Genomic DNA, 23036 nt, shown 5'->3' with positions numbered 1-23036 from the left:
CCCCCCAACATATGCCTAGGGCCGACCCTAAAAGAAAGGTCTATGTTGGTATAAAAGGAAGCGAGTTGGTGCAAATGAGGTGCATGGTTTGTTGTTTAGGAGTTAAGATCATCTTTATTTGGTAAAACTATATGGACAATGCCATTTAGTGAGAGATAGATACAAAAAAAATATGTAGTGGGTCTTACCACTAAGTGAGTCCCACTACTATTAATTATTTTCAAACTTCTTTATGTCTTTATCTTTCCAAATGAAAGAAATGGAGAGACTGATAAATGGAGATGATATTGACTCTTTTTTAGAGGGTTCGTGATAGATAAAAGATAGAAACTTGGTGTAAGAACAAAAAATTGAGGAGGTGCACATGAACCACTGTGCATTAGGTGGTTCCACCACTGATTGAATACATTACTCTCCCCGTTTTAAAATAATAGTCGTTTAAGGTTTGTACACGATTTTTAAGGCAAATGATTAATTGTGTTGATTTCAATAATAAAATTAGTACTTCCTCTGTCCCAAATTATATGACGTTTTGTGCATTTCACACGTATTAAAAAAATGTAATTAATTTTATGTGAGAAATATATATTATGAGTTGTTTTACAAAACTGTCCTTAATAAATGATACGAGAAAGATAAATGAAATAATTGAAAGAAGAGAGAGTAATAAATAGTTATGGATATAATATGAAAAGTAACATTAATAGTTCGTTGGTATCGTAAAACAACATATAATTTGAGACAACATATAATTTGAGGCCCAAAAAAATATCACCAATTTCTTCGATAATAATTTTTTTGGCACATCATTAAGAACAACCAAATTTATTTATAGGGAGGGGTGTATATAGAAATCTTTGTTCTACATGGGGGTATATATAGCAAATTACCCCAAAAGGGGCAAAAACATTAACAGACTTAAACCCGACCCTTCATCATGTCAACATTTGAGGCCTTTCAGTGAACTTTACTATATATACCCCCCCCCATAAACCAAATATTTCTATATACATCCTCCTTCATAAATTTTTTTTAGCCCCCTACCGGCATGGTCCCTAGGCCATCGCACCCCCCAACATATGCCTAGGGCCGACCCTAAAAGAAAGGTCTATGTTGGTATAAAAGGAAGCGAGTTGGTGCAAATGAGGTGCATGGTTTGTTGTTTAGGAGTTAAGATCATCTTTATTTGGTAAAACTATATGGACAATGCCATTTAGTGAGAGATAGATACAAAAAAAATATGTAGTGGGTCTTACCACTAAGTGAGTCCCACTACTATTAATTATTTTCAAACTTCTTTATGTCTTTATCTTTCCAAATGAAAGAAATGGAGAGACTGATAAATGGAGATGATATTGACTCTTTTTTAGAGGGTTCGTGATAGATAAAAGATAGAAACTTGGTGTAAGAACAAAAAATTGAGGAGGTGCACATGAACCACTGTGCATTAGGTGGTTCCACCACTGATTGAATACATTACTCTCCCCGTTTTAAAATAATAGTCGTTTAAGGTTTGTACACGATTTTTAAGGCAAATGATTAATTGTGTTGATTTCAATAATAAAATTAGTACTTCCTCTGTCCCAAATTATATGACGTTTTGTGCATTTCACACGTATTAAAAAAATGCAATTAATTTTATGTGAGAAATATATATTATGAGTTGTTTTACAAAACTGTCCTTAATAAATGATACGAGAAAGATAAATGAAATAATTGAAAGAAGAGAGAGTAATAAATAGTTATGGATATAATATGAAAAGTAACATTAATAGTTCGTTGGTATCGTAAAACAACATATAATTTGAGACAACTTCCCCCCCCCCCCCCCCCCCCCCCGAAACAACATATAATTTGGGACGAAGGGAGTACGATCAGACACACATTTGAAGGTCTTTTCAAAGTTATAACATGAAAGAGATTAAACGTGGGATATATTTAGGAAAATAGGTCAACAAACAATTGAGTTACATTAACTAGATATTCTCTACACAATTCAACAGTACCTTCAATTTTCGTTACTTTTGCCAATTCAAAGAAATGAATACTAGTAGAACTACTTAATTCTTTTTTTTTTTTAAATATATTTGAGAAATTAGGCTATAGAACATTTGGAGTCAGAATAACTATCGAATCCCTAACAATCAACACCACCTTCAACTTGCATCACTTTTTGCCAAAACAAACAATTGGGTACCAGTAGAACTACTTCATTCCTTTTTTTTTTTGAGTTGTGTTATTTGAACATCCATATATGTGACAACTAAAATTTTACAAAGGAAATGAGATATTGGCACAAAAACCAAAGCAATAGAGAGATTAGTAAAAAGATAATGTGAGTATGAGAGAGAAAGTTGTCACAAAAGTTGTTAAAAATGGTTGTTCAAATATCATTTCTCTTTTTTTGAAGAGACTAACCTTTTTGGCTTGTGTGTCTCTCGTTTTTCTATTTTTTTTGGGTGTCTGACGTTCTAATGAAGAACTTCGGGAATCCACAACCGATGGACAAAGTTCGTTCCTCGGCGTCGTTTGAAGCAACTGATATCACATTCGAGGACAACTATCCAAACCTTTGCCAAACTCTTGCTCCATCAACAATACAATTGTCAATTTATAGTTGTTCAAATAACACCACTTAATTTAAAACACTGTATAGTGAGGTTTATATACTTATTATTTATTACATATATAAAATTGAGAGAGCCTTTTTAGAAATCCGAAGTGTTTATTTATGCAATCTTATTGCTTGCTAACACATACAATACACTCATTTGACATATTATGTTTTTCTCATCACACAAACAAAGAACTAGCGTTGATGTATTTGAAAAAAGAATAGTCCTAAAATAAACGATCATTTAAATTTTTAGTTAATATTAATTACATTTTTTTTACAAGTTGTACCTTTTAATTAATATTTTTTCATCACTCAATTTTCTTCACTTAATACTCATGGGGTGAATACATCAATACTTAATAAAAATAATTTAGTAAAAATACAATTATTTTTATTTTGAATTACTCATTAAAAGACAAATCAAGTGATATTCTCATTTGTCATTTTTTTTTTCTTCTCTTTGAGACTGCCAATTCAAGATTAATATTCTTTTTGATGTTTATGGCAATGTGTGATCAATTGACATATTTTCAGTTAGAAAGTATTTTGGTTTGTAATATTTAATGATTCAGATATAAGAAATTTGAATGGTTTTTCAATTGAAAAAAATACAATGATGTAGCTGTTATTTATCGACTATTTTTATTTAAACTTTACTTACTTCTCAATCGAATTTTAGATTACAAGACCCCTTTTTCTGATAACCGAAAAGCTAAAAAAACATATAATGGTTACAAATATTTAAGCACCGACCACAAGTTACATATATAATATATCAGCATTGAAGTTGCTATATATGCACACATTGATATAGGTCCGTGTACAATTTTTGTAAAAAAAAAAAATAGGTCTGAGTACAATTATTTATTTGATGAGTAATATTAACAATATTCTCTTTTGAACACTCTCTTTAATACTCACTCTCTTATTTGATACAAGTATGAGTACAATTATTTTTTTCAAATTACGGATATGTGAACTGATACTATAGTATCCAAACCTCCCCTAAAAAAAACCTATAGTATTCAATTATATTTACCATATCTAAGGAATACTCATTAGTAATCTAGATATAACTTTATTAAAAAAAAAAAAAAGAAGTAATCTAGATCCCTCCATTGATCTTCCTATATCCCCGGCTGCTATAGTTTTAATAATACTACTAGATTATTAAGAAGACACCCCCGTGAGTTAGTGTTGGATTTTATACAAGTGTATATACTTTTCTTTTATAAGTATAAAGTTTCTTATTTCGATCATTTTTTTTGAGAGAATCCATGATGGTATAGCACGTTATTTTTCCATTATCTAAATGAATGAAAATAATTTGGTCCAACTTTTTTTTTGTTAACTTATTTGAAGTTAATTCTCCTAAAAAAGAAAACTTATTTGAAGTTCATTGTCAAAATAAAAAACTTACTTGAATTTCCAAAACAAACGACCTTTTTTTATTAAGTTTATAATTTTCTCGTCGACCTATTTATTTAGTCTTAATATTTTTATATGGAGGACAAGTTATTCTCCAAACTCAGTATAAAATAAAAACTAATTTGTCTCCAATTTAAAAACATCATAGACTAAGTCTTAAATTAGATAACAGTTGATGATAAAAGATCTCTTCTAATTTAATTAGAGGTCTTGAGTTCAAATTCAACGATGTGAATGCAACAATATTAAATCTTTTGAAAGAGAACTTTGTCATCAATTGCAGTCTTACCTAGATCGAGAAATTAGTCTATTCAGTTACGTGCAAAGGATATCTGATTCACACTAAAAAAAGACAATTGCTCTTTAAGCATATCAAAATTGCTCGCCTTATAAAAGAAGATCGATCGAAAGTTACGACCCGATCAAATTCTACACATAAAAATAATCGACTCGATCAGAACCGAATTAGACTTGTCTAAAGAGCAACTATCCTTAAATTATTACAGGACGGCCGATAAGTAGCAAAAAAACAAGGAGTGCAAGCGGTCCGTTACGTACGCCCGCTAATAAAGGTACTAACGAAACAAGAACAACAACTACTAATTCATCAGCTAATATATTTCCGAAAAGTCGAAAACTAAGTGATAAGGGTTTTGTGAAATCTTCTAAGATGTTAATCGGTAAAAGGATTGGAGTTGGTTGGATGTATTTACCAAAATAAGCCAATCCTTTTTTTGAAATACCCGCATAGAAATAGGCTACTGACGTAAGTAAAGCTAATGCAACAGTAGTATTTATATCATTTGTGGGTGCAGCTAATTCTCCATGAGGTAACTTTATAATTTTCCAAGGCAAAAGAGCCCCTGACCAATTCGAAACAAAAATAAATAGAAACAAAGTTCCAATAAACGGAACCCACGGTTGTCTGCACTTGTGCCAAGTAATGTTTCATTTGAGAATAAGTAGCAAAAGAACAAGATTTTTTTTTTTTAGTAAAACAAGGATTTGTTTCTAACTCTTTGACTCAAATAAATAATAAATCACCCTCTCCGTCCTACTTTATAGATAGTATTTACAAATACACTTTGTTTTTTAACAATGTATTGACAAAAACTTAAAATAATAACACGATGAATGTTGCACACATAAATTTCAAAACGTATATGAACATGCTATATTTTAGATTCAATTCGCCCATAAGTTTATACAAACTTGATGCAATATGAATAGCCGTGAATATCTTTTAGGGTATTTTGGTAACCATGAAGTGAGTTGCACATTTACTTCAAGCGTATCAACCAAAAAAAAAAATTATATAATAAAGTCTCAACATTTACTCTTGTGCAATAGAGAAAAGAAAACTGTGTTGTGAATTCGAATCCTTTATCAAAACTAACAAGAACAAAGTGTTGTTAGTTGAAACAATCATAACAACTTATGTGTATAGAAAATGCAATCATAACTAAAGATCAAAGATAATTGAAACAAACACACAAAGATAGGATACCCAAGTCAATCAAAATTGACCTACATCTGAGGAAGAGAAAATTTTTATGATCCACTATCAACGAGTCTTTAATTATAAGATATACAAAGAAGTTATAAGAAATTAATCAAGAACTGAGTAAACTCAAATTTCTACTATTTTTCCCAATCTCTGAAGCCATAAGAAGATCATAAGAGAAATCAAGACATAAATATTAGGTCTTTCCTCCAATATGATATCACTATCCAAGTTATTTAGAATGTGTTTCCAAACTCAATTATCCATGGATATCAGTTGGCATGCACTTGTACTAAAAATTATCAAAAGATACACCCTACTACTGGCCGAGACAAAAATACTAAAGGAAAAACAATAGTATCCCCAAGATCTTTCATCTTTTCTACTATACTTATTAGTCCTTTCACCACAATTGTAAAATCAAATATCACACTCACCTTTTTGTTGCGTTCCAAAACACAACAAATAAAATAAACACAAGAGGTAATTAAGAAAAATAAAATTATGGATGACAAAGTGTAGCAATATTCTTACAAGTATCCTTCAATTATAGGGCAAAAACAATTATTTGTAGCAATATTCTAACAAGTATCCTTCAATTATAGGGCAAAAACAATTATTTAATACATGTTATTATTAAACAAGCATATGGATCGTAATAGGGGAAGTCCTCCTTCATGTATAAAAAGGCAGACACTAACACAAAAAAGTAAATTGGTCAAGCAGAACAAACCAAATATGGTATTCATTGGCTATTTCAATGTGGCCATGCTTGCTCTCTTTGTTGTTAGCTCAGTCACACTTACTTTCGCAAACGGAGTTGAAGTTTCAACTCCTCTTGACATCGGCAACCTGAGTCGGAGTAGTTTTCCACGTGGCTTCATCTTTGGGGCGGGATCGTCATCTTACCAAGTATGTACATATTTTGTTGATGTAAATTAAGATATCTTATTCACGCAACTGTATAGAGTAATTCTTCTTGGAACAATGAAGCCTTAATAGTGCTTAAACTAGTGCAAAATTGTGTCATGATTTTTCGAAATCGTGCTATATTGAAGTTATTACACAATAAATAACTACATCTTTATCCTAAAATCGTGTCACGATTTTTTCTTTTAGTAGTTAACCCACATTCTATCTCAACAATTGTGCCATGATTCTAAAATCATGTCACAATCGTGCCATGATTCTAAAACCATGTCGTGATTGTCGCCACATAATGTTAACCAATTTTGAGGCAAATCGTGACATGATTTTAGAAAAGCTTTTTTTGGTTGGAATAAGTGTATGTTTTTATTTGTAATTAAGAAAATCCTTGTAATTAAACTAGTGAAATTACATACAAAAAGTTAATGAGAGGAGTTCATACAAAACCTTTATAATATATGAGAAACTATATTTAAAAGAATTACACAGCTATTTGTTTTTCATGCTTACTTGACTTGATCTTCTTAATAATTAACTTTTTGTGTTTGTGAAATGCAAACATGTATATAGTTTGAAGGTGCAGTAAAGGAAGGTGGTAGAGGACCAAGTATCTGGGACACCTTCACCCATCAACATCCAGGTTTTTTTTAATTCTATCTCAGTTTAACACTCTAACATACAGAGAAAAAGGAAAGGAGATATTGCTTTGCCAGTTAATTTCCATTTCTAGTTTAATGAATACATTTTAAATCAATTTATCACTTTTAGAATTACTTGTATCACCTGACCAAAAAAAAAAAAGAAAAAGAATTACTTGTATCTTATCCAAAATTGAATGTAAACATTTAAAACTTGTTAATCATGGGAAGATACATCCCTAACCCACTTGCAATAAAATATATTTTAATTTGCAAAGAAATAAAATAAAATGTACTTTTAACCTTTTGAGACCTAACTCCTCTCTTTTAAGATTAAGATATTATGCAAATTGTGATTTTCAATTACAAGCCTACTTGAAAAGTTCGTAAATGAAAAAGAACACAACTTTTGTAAATTTATAATATGATCTAATTATTAGTATGTAGTTTTTTTTAATAGCCATAGTATGTAGGTTTGTTTGTTTTTTTTTTTTTTTACCGGTAGTAGGTAGGTTTCTTTTTTTTTTGTTTTTTGTTGAAGAATCCGGTAGTAGGTAGGTTGGTATATATATCTTTTACACTGTCAATTAATTATAAATTAGTTGAAAATTTTAAATAATATTTTAAATAATCGATAATTGATTAACATTGTAAAAACTTTATGATCGTCTTTTAAGAAAATATCCGATAGAGCAAAATTCTTTAAAAATAAATTGGCTAAACATGATATCAATATGTGCCCTCAAAAAAAAAATGATATCAATATGTGATTATGATGACGTCCATGCTATACAAGTTTGATATAAAATCCAAATTAAACTTTTTTAATAAAGACAAAAGGTATAATATTAAAGTTAAGCACTCCACGGCATAAAATATGCCAAGTTTGATATACATAAATCAAAATTGAACTTTTTTTTTTCTCAATGACAAAAGGTATAATATAATTTAAAATTAATAAGCACCACCATGGCATAAAATATGCTAAGTGTGAGGATTGAGAAGTTTAAGTTATCATCCTCCTTAATATAAGAAGATACTATGTTGTGGAAAAACCCAAACTGGACATCCTCTACTAATGACACGTCCTAAATTGAGGGGTAAAACAAGTCTAAATATTGCTTTTGGTAACCAAATGACCTATCTTTACAAAAATGATGTCATGTAACTACCAAGTTATGTTTTTTATTGTTTCATTGCACTTCAAATTTCTTTTCCCGGTTTCATGCTGACTACTAAAACTAAATAGTATTCACTTTTTCGGATTCCCAAGTCTGACCCAAAGTGTCAATTCAATATGCACTTCTACCAATACATAGAGTTCACATGTCCACTTGCTGTATAAAATTTTGGGGGCAAACTCTCACATTTGAATTTCAAATTTCATAACTCTTTTCTATAAGATTCAATACTTTTACAAATCTGTTATTTCATTTTTCTTCTCTCTCACTTTTTCTTAATCTTCACTTTCTTATTTTGCAGCAAATGTAAAGGAAATGTAAGGTAACAAAAACAACTCTTCTTTCTTCTTCATTCTCTTTGCAAACATGTCTTCTCCCTTCTTTATGTCCTTCATATCATCATGTTAAACTAAACTAAGTTCACTTTCTTCTTTTTTTCAACTGCATAAACATATAACAAACTCTATTTCAAAGTATATCGAACAATATTCATATCCAAACTATAATAAAGTTCTGCCTTTATATTTTTGCAAACTTACCCTTTTTTTTCCTCTACAAAAATAACAAAGAAGAAATAGACGTGATGAATATCATTATGAAAGAGTAAGAACAATAAAAGAGTAAGAACAATAAAAGTAGGAAGAAATATAAATTTTGGAATTGTAATGTCATTATTATGTATAAACTGGGATAGAATATCACACTTGAAGAACCCATGCTATTGTAAATCTCAGAAACTGTAGTGTTTTTTTTTAATGCATAAAAGAAATATGTCAATTTAAGTATGAGGAAATAAGGAAAAATAGGAGGACCCAACTTAAGTTAACTTAATTTTATTTAATGAGTTTTTGTATCAACAGCCAAAACAACATACTTTTTTTCCTACAAAATTTATATTTTTTTGTCGAAACATAAAACTATCAATTGAAACAAAATTTATGTTTTGACAAAAAAATTATTTAAAATCTGTTTTTTCTATGTACATAAATAAATCATTTAAATGATAGAAAAAAATATTAAATAAGGTTTACACATAATTTTTTTTTGTCTATCATGTAAATAATCAATTTCATTAAAATTAAACAAAAAAAAAGTTCTTTGAAAACAACAACAAAATAATTTACTAAACAATATTTACCAGCAAAACATAATTTTTTTTTGTTGACTTATAACCAATTTTGTTTCCTCACAAGAAACTTTTCTTTTGCTTTAATAAATGTGATTTTGTTGTTGCATGTATCAAATAAATAAATATGATGAAGAAATCAATTTCATACAATTAAGGATATGAATATAAAAGCTGATTTTGTTTGTTGTTGTTGTTATTTGTTGCATGTGTGAAAGAAGTAGATCACATAGGTCCAAAAGAGAGCTTACATGATGATGGTTCCAGATCAGCTGCACAATTCCATGATTGAGATCCAAGTTTGTCGAAAATGGGAATTATAGACTTTTGTAAGCTGTCCATTGAAGATTCCATATCAAAGCTACAAAAAAAAAAATGAGAAACAGGGATGAGTTGCTGGTGTTCTGATTTTCTAGAGACTCTCTAAAAAGAATCTATTAAAGAAATAATTTTTTCAAAAAAGAAAAAACAGAGTTGTAACTTTTGTTAAATAAAAAAATAAAAAACAGGGATCGAATATATAAGGAAAAAAAACATTTTTTTGATATGCAAAAGAAAAATATCATTCACCAGTTAAAAAAAAACCTTATTTGCTGAACAAAAGTTTCATTTTTTTTTTATTTTTTTTTAAATTCAAAATTGGAATAAAAATGATAATTTTTTGTGGTAAAGAAAGCCATCTATTTTTGCATGAACCACAAAACAACTCAAACGAAGTCTTCAAGGAAATTGCAATATTAGCTTCTTTATCAAAGATCCATCCAGTAAAAGGATTACCAAAATAACATTAGTATTAGATCTAAAAAAACCTAAAACATATTCATTAATCTACAAAAACAAATCTTACATGTCTTGAAAATATAAGAGAATCACATCAATTTTCATCTTTTGAATGTTTTTGTTGTTGCATGTTGGACGACGAAACTGAAGCTATTGATGTTGCGGTTGTCCCCAAAAAAAGTTGCTCCGGCCGTAATTTTCTGTTGTAGATGTTTAGAGTAAGCAAAATATCACTTTGATTTTTGCAGAGGACGCTAACGTACGGTGGCTGCAAAATCGGAGAGAAATTGGACTCAATATTCATACTTTCCTTGATCTCAAAATAAATAAGTGGGTTTTGTATAGGAGAATGAGACGATAAAAACGGTGGCTTTATTTATAAGTACGGTGGTCGGAGTTAGTTGCAGATGAAGAGAGAAGGAGGTTTTCTTGATTTGTGAGGGCAGAGAAGAAGAAGATACGGCGCAGAGAGGGAGAGAGAGAAAAATTTCTTCTGTCTTTGGTTAATGGGAAATGAAAATTAGGGTTTGTTATGGAAAGTTATCTATTGGGCTTTCTTCTGTCTTTTTACACGGTTTGGGCCTAACCATGACAATTATCCTATTTTTTAAATTGCTTTTTAGACTCCTATTTTTTTCAACTATAATTTTGTTTTGAAGATTGATATTTATTCTTTATTATACACATAACAAGTGGCTAACATATTCTAAAATTGTATAGGTCAATTATTAATATACACTTGAGAAATTGTCGTTTCTAAAAATCCATGCAATATAAAAAAGTCTACACAACATAAGAAAGAACAAGTTGTTGCTGCTATAAAGTTAAAAATATTAATCATGCACGGGACACGTTGTCGCAGATGAAGTTTTAAAACAATTATTATACACATGAAAAGTTGTCATTGATAAATTTTTAAAATGATTATTATACACTTGAAAAGTTATTGCTACTAAAAATTTAAAAATTCCGTCAAAAAATTAAAATTAAAATTATTATTATACACGGGAAAAGTTATTTTGCACAGGTTGTCACAAATAAATTTTTAAAATAATTTTTTTATACTTGAAAAATTGTTGCTGCTAAAAATATAAAAATTATCATTATACACAAGATAAGTCGTCACTAATACAAGAGACATGTTTTCATTCATAAAAACTTAAAGTAATTATAATACACGAGTCATATTGTCATTGATATAAATTTTTAAATAATTATTATACCTGGGACAAGTCATCACTAATACACACGACAAGTTGGAAAACATATTATAAAATTGTATAAGTCGAAAATTATTATACACTTAAATAATTGTCGTTGCTAAAATTCTATACAATGTAAAAAAGTCTCCACAATATAAGAAAGGGATAGGTTGCTACTGCTAAAAAGTTAAAAATAATAATTATACATGGAATATGTCGTCAGATCATGTTTTAAAATGATTATTATACTCATGACAGGTTGTCACAAATAAATTTTTAAAATGATTATTTTATACTTGAAAAATTGTTGCTGATAAAAATATAAAAATTATCATTATACACAAGATAAGTCGTCACTAATAATAATTACTATACACGGGACAAGTCGTCACTATACACGACATATGTTTTCATTGATAAAAAACTTAAAGTAATTATAATACACGGACCATGTTGTCATTGATATATATTTTAAAATAATTATTAAACATGGGACGAGTCGTCACTATATACGAGACATGTTCTCATTAATTAAAAACTTAAAGTAATTATAATACATGTGTCGTATTGTCTTTGATTAAAAAATTAAAATAATAATTATACACGAGACATGTTGTCACTGGTAAATTTTTAAAATGATTATTATACACATGACAATTTGATAAACATATTTTAAAATTATATTAGTCAATATTGTTTTAGGAGAAAAATCATATAAGTTTATAATATTATTGTTTCAATTTGCATATAAAAAATTTTGATATTATAATATAAATTATTATACAAAAAATTTGCAAATTTGCACATGATAGAAAAACATATTTTTAATAATCATTTTTGTTATCCAACGTTTTATATACTACATTACAAAAATATTAATAATAATTTGTTTAATATGTATACATTTCAACTGTTTACAAATTCTTTCTCTTTAAAAAAAACTGTTTACAAATATTTAATGTCAAGTTTATACTGCACAAATTCGTCCCCGACCAACCAGCACCCGTGCGGATGCACGGGTATGTTACTAGTTACTCTTATTTAAAAAACAAATTACTCACTATTCATTCACGTAACAATCTACACAATATAATTGTCATTCTTAACCATAGACCCTCCATTTAAATAGATTATCTTTTGTTAGAATATGATTGATTTTAGACCAATTTCCATACGAACAACCTATGCCAGATGTTTTGATTAAACATGTAATGAAAATCTTCAATTAGATATTTGAAATTCAACAGAACTTACAGTTATATTTTCTCCTTCATTGTTTGATTTTAAATTGTGTATATGCATAATTTACAATATTTATATGATGCATTATATGATTTTAAATGTAGAAAAAATAAGGGATGGAAGCAATGCAGACGTGACTGTTGACCAATACCATCGCTATAAGGTACTAGCTCCGTCCTATATTAAATAGGAATTATTATCCTTAGTCGTGAAATAGGAGAAAGTATATTTAATGATAACTTAAGGGAAGTTGGTGCCTATAATAATAAATAGGATTTTTTCACTACAAGAAAATGGTGTTTTAGATTCAGCTGAAAAATGGATGCTAAAAGGCAAATTGTGGATGCTAACAGCCATTTAGAGTCAGTATAGAGTCCAAAAAATTGACGACAGTAAAAGCCTTGATGCTAAACACTAGCATCCAGTTGACGCTAAAATACCATCTACAAAAGTGGACGCTAAAATTGAAGCTAAACACGTGTTAAAATTGTATGTAATGTAGACGCTACTTAGCATCTATAAAAATGGACGCTAAAAGTTGGGCTAAATTTAGCATCAGTAACTGTGAATGCTAAGATGAAAATTTAGAAAACTAAATTCTGTCAAGTTTAGCTTTCGAAATTGTGGATGCTAAATAATAAGCTATCAATTTTATTGAAAAATACCGTACGCAATTGCATTCAATTCACTGACATTAATTAACTTGAATGCATATATTTTTTGTTGGTCAACGACCCCTTATCATACTTACAAAATAATATTTAAGACCCAAAAATATAATATTATAGAGATATTAACAGGAATTGAAATTGAGGCATCTAATGATAAACAAACCACAAATATAATGAAGTCTTAACCATAAATTTAGTAGAAACTAAACATAATCCTAAAGCCAAAACATAATGAGTCACAAGTTCAAAGAGAACTAGGTGAGGTCATCCAAAAAAGCTTGGCGAAGTCTGAAATGTAAAATTAGTAGAAACTATACATAATCCTAAAGCCAAAACATAAGGTGACATTAGTTCAAGAGACTAGGTGAGGTCATCCAAAAAACACATGACAATTTTGTTATATCCAACAAAAACTACAACATTGACAATGATTAGGTGAGGTCATCCTCTGATTGATCATCGAGAGCAACATCATAATGTGGATGTTGAGGAGTATTACGAGGTTGAATCATACTACAAGAACCATCACCTGATTGATTCTCTAAAGCTGCCATCCGTTGCCTAAATTCTGCCATTTCAGTATAGAATTTGTTCTCCAACTCTTTCGTACGTTGATCAGCCTCAACAGCTCTTTGGTTTGCTTCCTCGGCTCTTTGGTTAGCTGCAGCAGCATCTGCACGCGCCCCAGCTGCCTCCTGACGAAACATCTCAATCGCCTCATTTTCAGGAGGAAGAGACTCTTGAGTTAGATTAAGTACACCTGGTCTAATATTGCCAGACAAAGCCCCGGTACCGTAACACCGACCTCGAGAAATACCCCCAGCAACATCTGCCCATAATTGAATTCTTGTCTCTCCATCCACCTCTTGTATTTCACCAGTAGAGTCCTCACCAATTGTTGTTAGCTGAGTCAGACGCTCTTGATATTTTTCCTGGGAAAAAAACACAACTTATTAATATATTGTCAAATCAGCGAACACATTTGTAGTGCATGTTTCATGTCTATTCCTAAAGGTAACATGCATGTAGTCTCTACTACAACAATGCATAATTTCCGCCATAATCCAAAATGTATGTAATCAATTTCAATTCACACCAAAGAATAATTCAGCAACAAAGAATAATTCCTATAGTTCATAAAACAACCAGATTATATTACAGCCCAATGTAATATTTAACATCACTAGCTAGTCTCAACTATTGTGTGATAGTGATTCTGTTTCTGTTGCCTTAAAAACAAACATTAATTGTAGTTTTGCTATGTAGGGACTAGCACTCAGCTGATCCTAGGTTTCTAATTCTTATACATTAGTTCAAACTTATGCTTCAAATTCTGATTTAAGGTTCCTAATCTTGTCTTAGAAAAAAATTACAATTCACATTTGCACCAATGCAACTAGTAACTCAATGCCAACTTCAAAATTTTACAATGAATAACTTACATAAGTTTTTCCAGCACGACTTTCAACCCAATCACCAGACTTCCTCTTACGCGTGAACAAGAAGAGCTCATCGGGATAGATAGGCCGTTCTAGTTTTTTGCACTGCCAATGAAGTCATGAAACAAATTTAAGGGAAATTACAAAAAAAATCTAGCAATGAATATTTAAAGAATTTAATGAATGCATACCATGTCTAGCGCCACATCATGGTGAGCCTTACGACCTGTGGTGTGGAGAGCTCCTCCCTTGGTTGAACCCCGATTGGTCTTATTTTGTGAAGAAAGCTTCTTGAAATTGTCTCCTTTCCAATAGTCAAGAAGTGCATCATATGCATCCTCTCCCATCCAACTAGGTCTTTTCCCCTTATTTCTTACTTTTGTAAGCATGTCAGTAAGCCTTTTGGGGCACTTTTTATTAAATATGCCCCTGATTTCCTTAGCATGATGTGGTTCCCATGAAACATATTTCTGTTAAGACAATATAAATATAGTAAATTTTACATCTTAGTCCAAAACTGACAGACGATAGGCATTTATTCTCAACCATTATGCTATATTCTTACCGAAAATGTTTTAAACCAGTCATCTTGAGGAACCTTTTTCCAACACGAATAAGCAGTGCGAAATTGACGCCTAATAGCCATCCTCATGGCATTAGCAGCTTCATTGCTAGGAGACAATCTACAAAAAAAAAACAAAAACAAAATAACTATAAAAGAAATAGATTTTAATTTATAAAAGTAAGTGCATGATAAATTGTAAAAGAAACAAAAATGAAATACCCATGACCAAGAGGGCGTATGACAGTCTTTATAATATCATCATCCTGATCGTCCTCTTGCTCATTCTCTAGGTTGTCTCCCTGCAAGCCCTGGACATGAACCTCCTCTAGGGAAGGTGGTATTATCGATTGGGCCGGCAATGGTGCAGTCACCTGGGAAGGTAGGACTGCTGGTGGGGTGAGTAGGACTGCTGGTGGGGCAGGTTGGACCGCAGCTGGTGGGGTGGGTTGGACCGCAGCTGGTGGGACAGGTTGGACCACAGCTGGTGGGGTGAGTTGGGCTGCTGGTGAGGCAGGCTCGACTGATGGTGCTAAACCCAGTTTCTTTCGCCGTATCTCGTTGGCTACAGCAAGCTTCTTAGTGGCTCTAGCAAGATCTCCTGGTTTTAATACCTTCAAATGAATTTTGGTGGAAGACTTTTTCCGCTTATTTCCATGACATTGTCCAGCCATTTGGTCAAGCAATCTGTTTTCCAAAACAAAAAAATACAATTAGAACAACTGAAAGCATACAGTTAGAACTAACAGAAAATAAGAGAAATGTGTGAAAGCTTAAGAGAAAATACATACAGTTAGAACTAGAAGAATAATAAAAACAACTGAAAGCATGTAGTGATAGCAGAAATAAGAGAAATAAAAATAAATACATAGTGTACTACAAATTAAGATAAATACAGTTTAAACATTACTACTCCAAAATACAATTTTGATCCTTCCCTTAAACTAACAACTACTTCAATACAATAATAATCTAATCTATATATCATCGTAGTCATCGTCATCCCCATCCTCGTTCTCATTTTCCTCATCCTCATTGTCCTCCCCATCACTCTCCTCTTCATCATCATCTTCTGATTGACCATCTTGGTCCATCGGATCATTGTTATGATCAATAATCATCTCAACCTCTTCAATTAGTGCTGCATCATGTAGTATTTCCAACTCAGTGACGGACAGTGGGTGACATATGATCGTATTGATAAGGAATTTCATCCTCTATTATTTCCACAGAGACGCTGTGAGACAAATAAATTTGAAAAAGAAAGGAAGGAGATTGATGAAACACATTAAAGATAAATGTAGGGACGTACAAGTTGCTTTGAATGCACTTCCAACCTCCCCACCTTACTCATTCACTCATAGATCTTCCTTTCTAATCTTACTACTACTTATTTATATACTACTACTTTATCGTTCCTTACACACCAAAAACTATTCTACTAAATATTTATTACTTATTCAAATAGTACTTACTATATGGGAAATCAAAAATAAAAAATCTTCACACACCAGAAAGTAGTTGAGAGAGAAAAGAAGGATACCAGTTCGAGAAAACGCGAGAGCCAGCAGTGAAGAACTTCAAGGAACAATTTTGCCTCCGAACAGTGAATCGATGAAAGGCGATAACGGAGACAACAGCGAAGCAACTCAGAACCTTCACCGGAGACAACGTCGAAGCAATTCGAGAACGTTGATGTCAAATCCTGTTACCAAAGATTAACCCCTTAACATTTCAGTAGCAAATTCTGTACTTTTGTAATAACAATACCAAAGCACACATTTAATAACTAAATTGTCAAAATTAACCCTTTTATCTTACACTCTTACTAATAGAGTAATAAGGTTATTTCAATTAATTAAGCGCAAAGTTAGAATCCACGTATCATAACACACTTTTAAACCACGTCATATATTGGGTGCAAAGTAAAGAGAACTAATATTCAAACCACACCAACTTCATTTCATACAAAAGAAAATAAAAAGCCGTAAAAAAGCTCCACATTAAAAGTCATTGTGATGGCAAAAAGAATATCATAAAGTTATGAGCCAATTTATATACAAGGTAGTGCCTAGTGAACTCATCAAGATTAATAGGCTCGGGGGCCTTATTCCAACACAATGCCACCACATATTGAAATGATGAAAGCATGATGGAAAGTAAAGCAAACAATTAATTAATAGAAAATAAACATGCTGTTAGTATGTGTCACAAAGGATCTTATTTTCTATATAAGCCAGTTCCTCACCACCAAGCCAGAAGTGGGTCAAACATACAAATTGCTTATAAATTCAAAATTTGTACCAATGTAATTTTTTAGAGAAACCCACAAGATCTAGAATGTTAAGAGAACTTGATTACTGTCATACCCTGTAAGCCTAAAGTAACATAAAAAAAAAATCAAAATTTAATAAACAAAGAAGAACGATTAAAAGGGTATTCTTAAAACATGATTGATAATGATTAAACATAAGAAGAAAGAACCTGAAACAGTTGCTTGAAATTGGATTGGGAACGTAGCCATCACTAGGTAACCATCGAATTAGAAGAGGATATGGATTTTGGTTGGATTGGGAAAGTGACTTTGGTTTTTTGGTTGAAAGGAGAAAGTGTCGCTCACATGGATTTGGTAAAGTTACTCATATGCTGAAGATAAGGATTATTGTAATAAGAAGAAAAAAGAATATAAAATAGTGGTGGAAAAAAAGATTTTGGGAACCGTGAAAAAAAATGTGGGAAAGAAAAAAATGGGGGGAAATGAAATTTTGTCAAAATAAATAAAGAAAAAAGAAATTGAAAAAAATGCCTAAATTTTTTAGCATCAATATTTGTGGATGCTATTTGTAAAATTAAAAATTACTAAAATTTAGCATCAAAATTCATGGACGCTAATTTAATAATAAAATTTTAAAAATATTAGCGTCTACAATATATATTATAGAGTCCACAACACTGAAGCTAAATTTCATAATAAAAAATCATTGTAAAAAATGCATTTGCATCAGTATTTTTGGACGCTAAACACACAATATTAGCATTGGAAATGGCCTGAAGCTAATATTTCTGAAGCTAAATGGCTATTTTCTTGTAGTGTTTCACCGAAAACAACAAATTTTTTATTTACAAAAAGTTGAATATACCACCTTTTATCACTTTACAATATAATATTTTTATATTAGTTTCTTTAACTAGGTTTCCAGGGCACTCTTTAGCACCCTCTTTTGTTTTTTTTAAAACAACTAAATTATTTATTAAGAGTCATATATTATATGAGATATAATCTAAAAACAAATTTTTATGTGCGAGACATCTTTCAATTTATAAGCCGACTTTAAAGAGTTGAATGACCCCCACTTCAAATTGATTAATGATATTCGTACAACTATTTTGCAACAATTTTTGAGATAACCTTCAATGTTTCTCTTTTTGTTGGTAATAAAAAACAATGGAGTGAGAAAAAAGAAGAGATGAAGTAAGAACATAATGTGAGTATAAAAGTGAAAGTTGTCACAAATTGATTGTACAAATATCATTTTTCCTCCAAATTATATATAATATAAAGTCAAAGTCTATTCCAAATTTGATTAGTCATTTGTTATCGGATCACTCTCTAGGAGTACCTAAAATAAATTGTAGGATTTTTCTCTAACATGTAAGCATACACTATTCCTTCAAAAAAAATGTAAGCATACACTATTAATGGAACATTTAATGCTTGAAAATAACTTAAAAAGAATTAAAAAAGAATTAATGGAACATTTAATGCTTGAAAATACCTATAATATTGTTGTTTTGATTCATAAAAAAGAATTAAAAAAAAACTTAAAAAATTCAAAATAGTAAGTTTGTACCATGTATAATTTTCATATATTAAGAAGTTCAAAATAATAAGATTGCATTGGACTTTTACATTTTATATTAAATGTATAAATTTATAATAAATAATTGTTGTTTTCAATAAAAAGTTGTTACATATCTTTCAAAAAAAAAATAAAAAGTTGTTACATACAGTTGCTTTAACACATGTAATATGAATTGGAATTAATTATTGATTTGTTTTGGCACTATTTCATTCCATTTTTTTTGAGGGAATTTCATTTCATTTCTATTAATTAATTTCATTTTGTTTGTGTACAATATAACAAATATATTAAATTTATTACTACAGGAAGATGTTGGGATTATGAAGGATCAGAATATGGATTCCTATAGATTCTCAATCGCTTGGCCAAGAATACTCCCAAGTAAGTCAAAATTTGATCATAGACAGTTTTTAACATAATATTTTCTGGTTGGATGCTATATTTGTTTCACACCAACAATTTTATCATCACTTTTTTTTTACTTCATAAAAATAGAAGGAAAGTTGAGTGGAGGCATAAATCATGAAGGAATCAAATATTACAACAACCTCATCAACGAATTGTTGGCTAATGGTAACATTCAAAATTTACGGTCCAAACTATTTGTTAGATTTTGTATTTTAATAATAAAGTAGTTGTTAGTAAAACAATCAAATACACATAATATATGTCGGTGAAATTTTAGGTATACAACCATTCGTAACTCTTTTTCATTGGGATCTTCCCCAAGTCTTAGAAGACGAGTATGGTGGTTTCTTAAGCTCTCGCATAATGTGAGTTTCCATTTCAAATATCATTTGCCTAGCATAGCGATTCAATGTATAGATAACTATAATTTGGTTAATGTTTTAGAAATGATTTTCGAGACTATGCTGATCTTTGCTTCAAGGAATTCGGAGATAGAGTGAAGTACTGGGTTACATTTAACGAGCCATGGTTGTTTAGTAATGGTGGATATGCAATGGGAACAACAGCACCAGGTCGATGTTCTAGCCCAACATGTTTGGGTGGTAATTCTGGCACAGAACCTTATATAGTTACACATAATCAAATTCTTGCTCATGCACAAGCTGTACATGTGTATAAGATCAAGTATCAGGTAAATTTCTTTTGTTCACAACTTAAAACCGTCTCTAGTCCTTGTTTTTAAACAAATTTGGATTATAGTTAAATTTTAAATAGTTCATATTTAAAGTTACATAAGTGTGCAGGCATATCAAAAGGGCAAGATAGGCATAACATTGGTAACAAATTGGTTCATACCACTTGGAAACAATAGCATACCCGATCAAAAGGCTGCCAAGAGATCACTTGACTTCCAATTTGGATGGTAATTAATTAAGTGCTCATAAAAATTTCAAACACAAATCTAGTATCTAGTACAAGAAAGTCATATATCCATGAAAGCTACACCCCACTACCATCTCTAATACACCGATTCCATTTGGATACACTCTTTCGGACGGACTAAAACCATCATTTTCTTCACCTCTGAAACAAAGGATCTGAGGAAAACATGTTTTTTGTCCATTCGAAATGATGCATTGGGATTAAAGGAGAGTTTTAGAAATTGCTGGAGATAAAGACACTTTTTTTTTGTGGTACAAAAAGAGGGCAAAGCCCAAGTGAAAATAAACTACAAAATTAACCGGACATTCCTAGGCATGCAAGCCTTGGACATATCATCAAACATGAACTTTTGAAGCTCAGTGGCTGGAGTCTCCAAAACAATCAAATCAAATGATTCACATAAATGCTAAAACTAGCAAGCCAATTGGCACTTCTATTTCCTTTGCGCCAAGTATGGTTGATTAGCACATGCAAATCCATTTTCAGTAGTTTCTTGATAAGATGAACTAAAATTATTCCCATTAAACTTGAACTTGTCAGAAATCATGTCGATCAATATCTTCGAGTCACTTTCCACTATAAGATGATCAAAATGCTCCCTCCAAGCCATCTCTATACCCAAATACAACCCCCACATCTCAGCATGTAAGACATCACAAGCTCCAATCTTCTTAGTGTAGCCTTTAATCCATTTACCATCTGCATCAAAAAAAATACCACCACAACTGGAAATACGACCCATATCCTTGCAGGCACTGTCGCTATTGAACTTCATCCTACCTTCTTGAGGTCGTTTCTATCCTATGTAAATAGTGTCCTTCACCTTAGACCCTCTATGAAGGTGCTCCAAGTAGTATTCTTATGACTAAATTATATATATATATATATATATATATATATATATATATATATATATATATATATATATATATATATATCCAAAATCCATACACACATTTAAACACTTCATAGGTTAAGGTGCGCAAGGACAAATGTATCAAAATATTAAAGGTTAGTAGTATTTATTTATTTGTTTATTTTAATTTGTTTGATTGGTTAATTTCAGGTTTATGGAACCTCTAACAACCGGAGATTATCCTAAAAGCATGCAAGCCATAGTGAAAAACCGATTGCCTAAGTTCACTAAATTGCAATCAAAGCTAGTGAATGGTTCATTTGATTTTATTGGTATAAACTATTACTCTTCTAGCTATATTAACCATTTACCTCCACAAGGCAATGCTCCTCCAAGTTACTTAACAGATCCTATGACTAATACTTCATGTAAGGACACTTATCTATTCTACATTTCTACCTGTGTTAATTAGTTCCTTTAATATTATGATAAATTAAGTATGTTGATTTTGATGATTCTCTCTCTTTATTTTCACAATTGCAGTTGAACAAAATGGAAAACCTCTAGGTCCAAGGGTAAGTCTCTAGTAACTTAAAGTACTACTAAAAAAAAATAAAAAAATTACATCTCTAATTCTCTTATTAAATTTTGTGAGTGAAACATTTTCTTTGTCAAAGTTTAAATCAATTAATAAATAAAACAGTAATAATATATATTTATAATAATTGTATATATAGGCTGCTTCAATTTGGATATACGTTTATCCAAGAGGACTTCGAGATCTTTTGTTATACACTAAGGAGAAATACAACAATCCTGTGGTCTACATTACTGAAAATGGTAAATACACAAATAAATCATATTAATTTTCTTGAATGCCATCATAACTGGAACAATCCTATTATACAAAATGTATGTTTATATTTTGTTTTCTTTCTTATACAAATGTATGTATAAATTTAATTTTGTTCTTATCCTGACTAATTTGAAAGAATATGTATGATATGTACAGGTATGAATGAATTCAACGACGCAACACTTTCTGTAGAAGAAGCTCTTTTGGATACTTACAGAATTGATTACTATTATCGACATTTCTTCTATATTCGTTCCGCAATCAAGTAATAATCTTTCTTTGCTTTTTTTTTTTTAAGAGAAAATACTCTTTGTTTTCAACATTTCCATCTAATATATATTATAAAGTAACAAAAAGATTAATACTATAATATATGCACACAAGTTATGAATTTTCATTTCGTGGTTTTTTTTTTTTTTACAGGGCCGGCTCGAATGTAAAGGGATTTTTCGCATGGTCATTTTTGGACTGTAATGAATGGTTTGCAGGCTTTACTGTTCGTTTTGGATTAAACTTTGTAGATTACAATGATGGATTGAAAAGGTACCCAAAGCTTTCTGCTCAATGGTACAAGAACTTTCTCAAAAGAAACTAGTCCTATATTGTTTGAAGCTGGTGCATGCATATCCAAATTCAGCACCTAATAAAAGTTGTTAATCTTAATTAACAGCTTGTAGAAATAGAAATAAGTGCCTTGTACCAGCAGCTATGATCATATATATTAGTTGGTCCTTCATATATCAGTTTGATTTTAAGACTAATTTGAATAAAAAATTTATTTGTTTCGACAAATT

At 30.6% G+C, this 23036-nt stretch overlaps 2 protein-coding genes and 2 long non-coding RNA genes across 5 annotated transcripts; 2 read left to right on the top strand and 2 right to left on the bottom strand.

The window, feature by feature from the left end:
* Positions 1-6182: 6182 nt before the first annotated feature.
* Positions 6183-23034, top strand: LOC146930853 (non-cyanogenic beta-glucosidase-like). The gene is made up of 13 exons (XM_085702290.1): positions 6183-6461; positions 7047-7116; positions 12750-12808; positions 19486-19561; positions 19676-19753; positions 19866-19953; positions 20033-20279; positions 20392-20510; positions 21597-21814; positions 21930-21961; positions 22124-22226; positions 22399-22507; positions 22666-23034. The coding sequence occupies exons 1-13, from the start codon at positions 6198-6200 to the stop codon at positions 22835-22837; spliced, it is 1635 nt and encodes a 544-aa protein (XP_085558416.1). The 5' UTR covers positions 6183-6197; the 3' UTR covers positions 22838-23034.
* On the bottom strand, positions 8462-10520 carry LOC146930855 (uncharacterized). Its single transcript, XR_015006518.1, has 3 exons — positions 10269-10520; positions 9673-9782; positions 8462-8736 (listed from the first exon to the last, which is right to left on the bottom strand). It is a non-coding gene; the product is annotated as an uncharacterized LOC146930855 (long non-coding RNA).
* Positions 8564-9829, top strand: LOC146930856 (uncharacterized). Its single transcript, XR_015006519.1, has 2 exons — positions 8564-8617; positions 9643-9829. It is a non-coding gene; the product is annotated as an uncharacterized LOC146930856 (long non-coding RNA).
* On the bottom strand, positions 13468-17978 carry LOC146930854 (uncharacterized). Of its 2 annotated transcripts, XM_085702291.1 has the most exons (7): positions 17802-17978; positions 16861-17022; positions 15540-16004; positions 15321-15438; positions 14947-15225; positions 14759-14860; positions 13468-14248 (listed from the first exon to the last, which is right to left on the bottom strand). In XM_085702291.1, exons 3-7 carry the CDS (start codon positions 15989-15991, stop codon positions 13748-13750), a joined length of 1452 nt encoding a protein of 483 aa, XP_085558417.1. In that variant the 5' UTR covers positions 15992-16004; positions 16861-17022; positions 17802-17978; the 3' UTR covers positions 13468-13747. The 2 variants fall into 2 exon arrangements, with proteins under 2 accessions (XP_085558417.1, XP_085558418.1); XM_085702292.1 differs by lacking the exon at positions 14947-15225.
* Positions 23035-23036: the final 2 nt, after the last annotated feature.

This window comes from Medicago sativa, chromosome 4 (genome assembly GCF_051527215.1).
Source record: "Medicago sativa cultivar Bolivia chromosome 4, Bolivia_mono, whole genome shotgun sequence".
Classification (NCBI taxonomy): domain Eukaryota; kingdom Viridiplantae; phylum Streptophyta; class Magnoliopsida; order Fabales; family Fabaceae; genus Medicago; species Medicago sativa.
This window is presented reverse-complemented; position numbering and strand designations above follow the sequence as displayed.

Bases quoted from the DNA above. Each gene is read 5' to 3' on its own strand.
- LOC146930854 (XM_085702291.1), bottom strand. From the start codon at position 15,991: ATGGCTGGACAATGTCATGGAAATAAGCGGAAAAAGTCTTCCACCAAA. The intron at 15,226-15,320 runs GTAAGAATATAG...TTGTCTTAACAG, and splicing joins ACTGGTTTAAAACATTTTCG to AAATATGTTTCATGGGAACC. The intron at 14,861-14,946 runs GTATGCATTCAT...CTTCATTGGCAG, and splicing joins ATGATGTGGCGCTAGACATG to TGCAAAAAACTAGAACGGCC.
- LOC146930853 (XM_085702290.1), top strand. From the start codon at position 6,198: ATGGATCGTAATAGGGGAAGTCCTCCTTCATGTATAAAAAGGCAGACA. The intron at 21,815-21,929 runs GTAAGGACACTT...TCACAATTGCAG, and splicing joins TCCTATGACTAATACTTCAT to TTGAACAAAATGGAAAACCT. The intron at 21,962-22,123 runs GTAAGTCTCTAG...TTGTATATATAG, and splicing joins GAAAACCTCTAGGTCCAAGG to GCTGCTTCAATTTGGATATA.